We start from the raw sequence: 8,272 nt of genomic DNA, 5'->3' as shown, positions 1-8,272 counted from the left end.
CCGCGGAGAGCAGCTCCACCACTCGCCATTCAGGTGGGCGACTTCAGGCCCGAAGCCGGCCTTCCCTCCGCCCTGCTAATCCGCGATTGGCTCGCTGAAGATGCCCCTCTTGAGCGCCCTCAAAGGCACATGTCTCCCCCCCGCCCCTCGCCTCCAAAAGATCTTCAAGATCGCGGCGCGCTCTTCTCCCGGCTCATCCAGGGCAGCAGAGAAGAAGGTGGATCGCTCCAGCTAGGAGGAGAGCGGGCGCCCCGATCCGTCCCCACAAGCAGAGTCCGGGGAAAGGCACGAGATGAACCTCAACTTCACCTCGCCCGCTGTGGCCCCAAGGCCCACCTCCTTCTTCATCGAAGATATCTTGCTCCATAAGCCCAAAGCCATGCGGGAAGGGGGCCCCGAGACTTTTCACGGGTCCCTGGCCTCACGGGTGCCTCTGCTGGACTATGGGTACCCGCTGATGCCGCCCCCGGCCATTTTGGCGCCTCACCCGCACCACCCGCTCCACAAGCCAGACCACCATCACCCCTATTTCCTGACCACTTCGGGTAAGCGCCTCTACTCTCCAGCGCCAGGTGGGCAACGGTGGGGCCGTCAGATTAGGGGTTTGGGAGAGACAGAAGCTGGGGTTCCCTCGCAGCCGGACAGGGCCAGGGCAAGGCGCCAAGGCAGCCAGCAGGGATAGCTGACCCTTCTGGGGAGCAAGCAAAGGGTGCGTTGCCCTCTGAAAGAAAACGCTGCGGATCTCCGAAGTCGCCCAGCTGCCCGCAGGAGCTTTGCGCCGCAGCCTTGGCAGGGGGGAGGCGACCTGCGGAGATCCGAGTGTGCAACCTGTCGGGGTTGTGGTCCAGGTAAGCGAGCTGCCATCTCAAGTACAGCTTGTCTGCCGCTCCACCCGCCACGGGTGGAGATTCTTGCTTTGTGTTCCGCGGACGGGCAGATTCCCATTTGGACTTCTCTTTTGGAAAATAAAAGCGACTTCATTTAGGCCGCCTTTGGCGGACGGTTCCGTTGTTCCCCCACGCCTTCCTGGTAATTCCACAGCATCCTGAAGCGCACTAATTCTTCCTGGAAGTTTTCGGGCAAATTAACTTTCAAAAGATTCCTTATTTCCGACATTCTTAAACAAGCTAACTAGCAAACAAACTAGCCCTATGCTCTGCGGTTGCCTCACCCTTGGTCCCTTTCATGCCACCACGGAGGCTATATTTTTGTTGATTTCCAGTTTAGCACCAGAAACTAAGTTTTACAGAATTCCTCTCTTAACCAGAAAAGAAGGAAGGAGAAAGAGAGAGAGAGAGACTTGGAGGAATCCATGATAAAAAAATATGTTATCAATTTTTAATCTTACTTTCTATCCGATAATATATTGGATTTTCCAAATTCTCCCTACAGTAGGGGACGGATACAGTTTGCAGTCTGTTTAGAAAGGATCAGGAAAAGGTCGTTAATTTGGAAGAGGACCAAGCCATGTCTTTTATTTGCTTTGACAAAATCCTGATCTTTAAAAAGGTGCGGGTTTATACGCTCTAACTGTATCCATCTGCCACCTCTACACTTATAAAATAAAAGGAAAGAAAACATAAGATACTGTAGAACAACCGGGGATAAACGCGCGCTTAGCAGCGCAAACTCGTGTTTTAGGAAGCAATGCGCTCGCTGAGGTCGCTGGGGCTAATTCCCAAGTAAGCGCAGGATTATAACTCAAGACAGTCGGCATATGCTTCTTTACTTGGGAGTAAAATTTATTTAACCCAATGAAATTATTTCTGAGCGACTTTGGTAAAAGAATCACTTATTGGTAATGCGGAGGGAAAAAAAGAATGAACAGAGAAAGAACATCCAAAATTATCCTGGCACACTGGTGAAGGACTTTAGAGTGCCATGACCATTTCAGAATGAAAAATCCGTTTACATGGGTTTCTTCCCCAACTCTTTAAGTTATTTTCACTCCAAAATAGAGAAGGAATCGCCCAAACATAAGGAATGCAAACGTTCTCATCCCAAGAAATGGCGAAGCGACGGCGGAGGTTATTTACCGAGTTCAAAGAAGATGTGCGCAGCGTTGAGAAGAGCCATCCTGAGCACATTTTCCTGGAATTAGCCCAGGGCAAGGACCAGGGAATTGCTTCCGCGCCGCCTCCCCTGCGCTCCTCTGCAAGACACGTGAATTACGTGGCCGGGGAGACTCAAGGAGCAAAAGGAAAGCGTCGGGGAAAGAGTCCAGTAGTAATCCGGTGGCTGCGATCCTATATATAGCTTATCTAGAAGTAAGCTCCACTGAAAGATAAAGAGGTTGCCCTATGAGGGTGCAAAGGGCAGGATTGCCCGGACAGTAATCAGAGGGATAGAGCCAAGCCGCGGGCAGTGGCTTCTCCACGTATCCCGGGACACGCATTTAGATGTGCGGGCAGTTCTTTTCTCAAGGGGGTCCTTTAGCAGAGCCCCAGGCCCCTTATTCGGACTCGGCGCCAAGCCACGCTGTGTAGAAGCTCCAGGGCATCACCCTTCACCCCCATCCCGCCGGGAACCAGTCTCTAGAAGAGATCGGGGAGCAAGCAGCCGCTTCTACGGTGCACACACGTGCGCGCGCGCACACACACACGGCTTTACTGAACCCGGAACGGGCAGGTGCGCTTTCCTTTCCGGAAGGCAGAGAAATTCGACCCGAGAAAAGTTTGCGCCACGGCCCGCTTTTGGGCCCGGAAACGAAAAGAATCCGTCTCCCGGCGGCGGACCAAACACCCGGCCTTTGGAAGCCTCGATCGGATCATCTGGGGACCGAGATGCCCTGGATTCCGCCTGTCTGCTCCCGGGCTGCACCGCTCTCGAATTCAGGCGTCCGTCTCGAATTCCTGGTTGCGCCGCTCTCGAATTCTGGAACCCGAGCCGCGCTACTTCAGCGCCAGGGCTGCGAGACGGAGAGGAAGGCGCCCGGAGTCGCCTCTGCAGGGTTGTTGTAGGGAAGATAGCTGAAAAGTCAGGACGCCAATCACACGTCCGGCTAAGGGAGGGTCGGGGCCAGTCGGTAAATCAGGGGCCACAAACAAGCGACATCCCTGTTAGCTTGGCTTGTTGTACTACAGTACCAACTCCGCCGTGGGGTTAGGCTGTAGCTCAGGGTGTCAGCCTGCTGGAGGCAGAAGAGACGCCAAGGAGGTGAGGAAAGGTTACCCCCATTTTTCGGAGAAAAATAAATACGGACTATTTTACAGGAACAATTAAAACAACAAGAACAATCTAGCAGCAGCAACGGCGGAATCTCAATCTGCTGGGGAAAAACGGGGAGAACAAGACGCAAGGGCTTAAAAAGTCCCGTTTCATCTGGCGCTCTCCAGCGTGGCTGGAGTCGGAGCCCCATCATCCCCAGCAAATGGGGCCGTTTCGGAGGGACCAGGAAGGCTGCAGCAGCCTTGCGGAGGAGCAGAGGGCTGGGAACGCGCGTCCCCCTCGGCAGCGCTTAGAGAAACGCTTCGGAGGTCTGGCGCGCGGCCTCGCCAGGCAGGAATCCTCTGGAAGCTATTTGGCTGCGCCTAAATTTTAGCTGGCCGAAGAGGTTTCTAAGAGAGTCGCGCGGGGGGGGGGGGGGCTACCAGAATTATTGCATTGTCGTGTTTATGTAAAGCTGCGTGTGTTGTATGCGTGTGGGTGAGCTGTTTTTACGGAGAGACAGCGTTGTCTTTGCATCATCATCATCTTCATCGCCCTTGGTGTGTTTGCACGATAGGCGCATCCGTGCTTAACTTTCCTCTCGGTTCCTTAGTTAACCCAACTTTTTTTCCCGTCCTCGACCCGCTGAATGGACAAGGACGGGCCCTGGCTGGCTTTGCACAGCACCCGAAGACAAACGTTGTGGCCAGTTTGTAGTCCGGCCTGTCGTGAGAGCACAGCCGTCGCCCTGCCATCCCTTACCGAGATGTCGGGGAACTCCTGCATTTCGGATCAGTTACCCCGGAAGGCTTTGGGCCACTTGTTTATGAGCTCAGCATCCGGCCTCCGGAATGTGTGTGTGTGGGGGGAGAGAGAGAGAGAGAGAGAGAGAGAAATTCCCAACCTGACCAAAAAGCATAAAACCTGGGCCACGAAAAAGCGGGGAGGAAAAAGGAAGGGGCGCTTCGGGAGGAGTGATGGAGCCGCCAAAGCCAGAGGTAGTCTACCCCCACTTGGGGGTCCCTGGCTGACGCGGGGAAGCCGATGCGAGACCGCAGACCTTGGATTCCCCCTTTTAAAAGACCTGGGCTATAGGCTGCGGGAGGAGAACACCCTGCTGCCCGCAGCTTCCCCACCCCCCCTCTGACCACCGTCCCCATCTTGTTCCCCGCAGGGGTCCCCATGCCGGCGCTCTTCCAGCCTCACCCGCACGCGGAGCTCCCGGGCAAGCACTGCCGCCGCCGGAAGGCCCGCACCGTCTTCTCCGACTCGCAGCTCTCGGGCCTGGAGAAGCGCTTCGAGATCCAGCGCTACTTGTCCACGCCGGAGCGCGTCGAGCTGGCTACTGCCCTCAGCCTCTCCGAGACCCAGGTAGGGCCGGGCTGCAGGGGGCGAAACGACCTTTCTTCGCGGGGAGGCGGCCTGAGCCCCCGGTCCCTTTCTCCCCGGAGCCAGAACCAGGCTGCGCTCCTGTTGAACCCTCGCCTGAAGCTAAGTTCGTGCTGAATATTCCTGATCCCCTCTCTGCGAAGGGGTCTGTCATTAAGATCCAAAACGGGAGCGCGCAAGACTTGAAGCAACCATTTCGAAGCAAATATGTGAAAATAATAATAAAGTTTTTTTGGCAAAATCAGGAAAGGTCCAGTCTCCTGTCCAAAACCCTTCTAGAGGTCTCTAGTAATGAGGAAGGATCCTAGGGCCTTGTATGTAATAGGACCGGGCAAAGCATCTAAGGTTGCACGCGTTTGCTCAGAAGTAAATCGATGAATTTCAGTGGGACTAACTGAAGTTTGTAAAGGGATGCATCCTTACTTTTACTTTCCACGTTCCGGGGGAAGGAGAAGGGGGGAGACTGCAGTTGAAGGCATCCGATACCCACCAGCAAAGCCCCGCTGGATTCTTCCGAGAAAAACGGCTCGGGATCTGAGGAATTGAACGCCTATGGAAAAGTCGAGAGAGCCCCTGAACGTGTGAAAAAGGCTTTCTGCCGCTCCTTCCTCCCCAATAAGTCTGAGATGAAGGAGAGCAGAGCTAACCTGGTGTGGGCTTGAGTGAGCGAGTTTCTCTCTCTCCCAGCCTCAATTTCCCGAGTGTAAAATTTCATAAGGCCTCTGCTGAGTTCAGGAGAAAAGATTGGACAAACCTCCATTCTTCTCGAGACGGGCCCCTGCTGCGAGTTGAATGGTAGGTCTGTCCTTTCCACGCTCCCGCCCCCAAATCGAAGTTAGCGGCAAACTTCGGGCCACGCGTTGCACGAACACGTGTAAACGCGGCTACGCCGGGGGAGGCTAGCCGGCCCGTTGTGTCCCCGAGCTCTCTGGCAGAGAGGGGCAGCGCTGCGCCCTCTAGAGACTGCGGAACTCCAATGCAGAGGACCGGAGGGCTGGCCGGCGGGGGACGATGGGAACTACAGTCCAATAACATCTGGACTATCCCACTTCGTATTGACTGGAAAATAAGACATCTTAAATAAGGCTTCCCCGCCTGCCTCGAAGGAAAGTTAGAAAAAACACCTGCTCATTATTCCGGTATGCTTTGCCAATCTACAAGTGGGTTCACACGTTTAACCTAGAACCTGAACTGGATCATCAGCTAACCCAACCGAGTTGACTTGGCCACAGAAACCCTAACCGAAGTTTCACAAACCCGCCTTAGCCCCTAGCTCAGACGCGCGCTCCACCGGGCGAGCCTGTCGCGTGAATCGACGGCAAAGGCTGCCCCCTCGTTCTCCGACTGGCCCCTCGTTCTCCGCTCTCCCCGCAGGTGAAGACCTGGTTCCAGAACCGGCGGATGAAGCACAAAAAGCAGCTGCGGAAGAGCCAGGACGACGCCAAGGCGCCCGGGGCCGAGGGGGCGGACCTGGCGCCCGGCGAACCGGAGCTGGACCCGCCGGGCCAAGCTAGCGCCGCCTCGGCCTCCGAGGCCTCCGAGGCCCACTCAAGCGGCGCCGCGCCGGCCTTCCTGCTGGACGAGCCCGAAGACGAGGTGGACATCATCGAGGGTGGGGAGCTGTGCGGGCCTCAGCACCTCATTTAGGGCGCTGGCGGCGCGGAACGTCGGAACTGGAGCTGGTGGCCGGAGGCCGGGAGGGAAGGCAGGCGGCCGGGCGGCCGCTGCGAAAGAGACTTCTGGGTCCCAGTGGGATCGGGGCCCCTCCCTCCTCTTCCCCTCTCAGGACGGGGGGCTGCTTTGCCAGCATGTCCCGCCCAACCTCTCCTCCAGGCCAGGAAAAGGTTGTGTGAACCGTGTGGGAGGAAGCGGGCTGAGGTTCAGAAAGACACGGGTTAGAACACACAATCCCGTCAGTAAGAACTGCCATTCATACTCTCTCACTCTCCCCCCCACTTCCCCAAGTAAGAAAATTCTAAGATTGGAAAACAACCGCATCACCTCCTTGAGTTGGGCTGGCTTGTGTGAATAGGGCTGAACGTTTGCTGGAAGCTAAGCGGCTCTTCTCCAAGCACCCACATCCTGTAGGAGAAGCCTAGGACACGTGGAACTCCTGGACAGGTGAGAAGGTCCAAAAACCGGCCGTTTTTCCAATACACGTGAAAGTGTGAGATCGTTTCGGGTCAGAGGTCGTCGGAACCATGCGGGTTCTCTTGCGGGTGGCCCGATTCTGCGCGTTTTTATTCCCATATAAGGTTAACCAGATTTACTCCTCCTGCAAGTCTCCTTAAGATACGAGTCGAAAAAACCAGAAAGTGGGGGGGGGGCGATCCGGGGCCCCGTTGCTTTGAGCAGGCATTAAAAGGGGTTTAACGCGGGCCGAAATTTATTCCCGGTTGCTGTGTTTTCAGGACTTTCTTTTCCCAACCAGTTTCTTTGGAGAAGCGGCGGCTCGTTCTCCCGAGCCGTGCTAGGAGACTCTGATGTTCTTCGGTCGGTGATACTCACCTTTTAAAGCCGAAAGAAAGGTTCGCCTACCAAGCGTAATCCGGGAAGGTCGTGGGAATGGGAGGGAAAAAACACAGCACGAAAACGGAGCGGAGGGAAGGCAGGCGAGTGTTGTATTTTACAAAGGCGAAATAAAACGAACTCTTGCGGAAGAATTCGCGAGGAGGACTGATAATTTGAAAGCCGCAGCTAAACCGCGCCTCGGAGGGAGGGAAGCTCAGATCAGTCGGCCTTCCACATTAAACGTGCCAGCGCCTTCTTTGGAGGCGGCAGCGAAAACAGGAACAAATTGGATTTGGTGTCGAGAAAGAAAGAAAAGCGAAGTCTCCTGGCGCTTAAAAACCGGACCGCGGTTGTGGCTTTGTTTTGTTTTGTTTTGGCCATCCCCCCCGTGGGGGAGATGGACGGTGATGAAAATATGAGAGAGAAATAAACAAACAAATTTACTTGAGAGGAAGCCCCATTGACTGTTGGCCAGGAGACGTTCAAGGAAAGAGTGAGTGGGCCGCAGATCCATTGCTACCTCGCTGGGTATGAATTCCGTGCCCTAAAGCGGGGAGGGGGCCCTTTCTGTTCCAAACCCTGCAGTCCTTTAAGAAGTCAGTCCTGCTGATTCCAACTTATATCTGGAAAAAAAAATTGTGTGTGCGCATGTGTATATATAAATATAAATATAAAAATCTGGACACAGGTCCTCTATCCAATCTCACCTTCCTTAAAAATGGATCCTAAGTTTTCAAGGTGCTAGAAGGCTTTGGATATAAATATGATTTTGTTTGGGGGGGGGCGCCTTGTGATCCCAGCCACTCTAGGGAGTAAACCTGGCTGCTATGGTTTGCTAATGGTGTGGTGTGACATCTGAGGCCAGCCAAGTGTGGGGCTTGCGCCTGTGGTGAAACAACCTGTGCCTTGGCAATGTGGGGATTAGGTCACTGTGTTTGTACCGAAATGGCCTCTCCCAAAATCATTTATCTTGCCCACGCTTCTAACATACTTACTTTTTCAGCTATTCAGCTTCTGTTCCTCGAAATATCTAGAGTACATGGTAAACTCAGTATCATAATTTTCTTTGTCCCCTTCCTTCCTTCCCTCCCTCCCTCCTTCCTTTCCTCTTCTCTTCTCTTCTCTTCTCTTCTCTTCTCTTCTCTTCTCTTCTCTTCTCTTCTCTTCTCTTCTCTTCTCTTCTCTTCTCTTCTCTTCTCTTCTCTTCTCTTCCTTCTTTTTTTAC

The 8,272-nt window shown here is 54.4% G+C and overlaps 1 protein-coding gene across 1 annotated transcript; it reads left to right on the top strand.

Moving 5' to 3' along the window:
* The first annotated feature begins 292 nt into the window (after positions 1 to 292).
* BSX (brain specific homeobox) lies at positions 293 to 6,183 on the top strand. The gene is made up of 3 exons (XM_063311506.1): positions 293 to 545; positions 4,322 to 4,518; positions 5,911 to 6,183. The coding sequence occupies exons 1-3, from the start codon at positions 293 to 295 to the stop codon at positions 6,181 to 6,183; spliced, it is 723 nt and encodes a 240-aa protein (XP_063167576.1).
* Positions 6,184 to 8,272: the final 2,089 nt, after the last annotated feature.

Source organism: Candoia aspera, chromosome 9, assembly GCF_035149785.1.
Source record: "Candoia aspera isolate rCanAsp1 chromosome 9, rCanAsp1.hap2, whole genome shotgun sequence".
Classification (NCBI taxonomy): domain Eukaryota; kingdom Metazoa; phylum Chordata; class Lepidosauria; order Squamata; family Boidae; genus Candoia; species Candoia aspera.
The sequence above is the reverse complement of the archived record's forward strand: the minus strand, read 5'-3'. Positions and strand labels throughout refer to the sequence as shown.

What these genes read in the sequence shown, in the direction of transcription:
- BSX (XM_063311506.1), top strand. Translation starts at nt 293, where the DNA reads ATGAACCTCAACTTCACCTCGCCCGCTGTGGCCCCAAGGCCCACCTCC. An exon ending in CTATTTCCTGACCACTTCGG is followed by an intron (nt 546 to 4,321) that starts GTAAGCGCCTCT and finishes TGTTCCCCGCAG; the next exon opens with GGGTCCCCATGCCGGCGCTC. An exon ending in TCAGCCTCTCCGAGACCCAG is followed by an intron (nt 4,519 to 5,910) that starts GTAGGGCCGGGC and finishes CTCTCCCCGCAG; the next exon opens with GTGAAGACCTGGTTCCAGAA.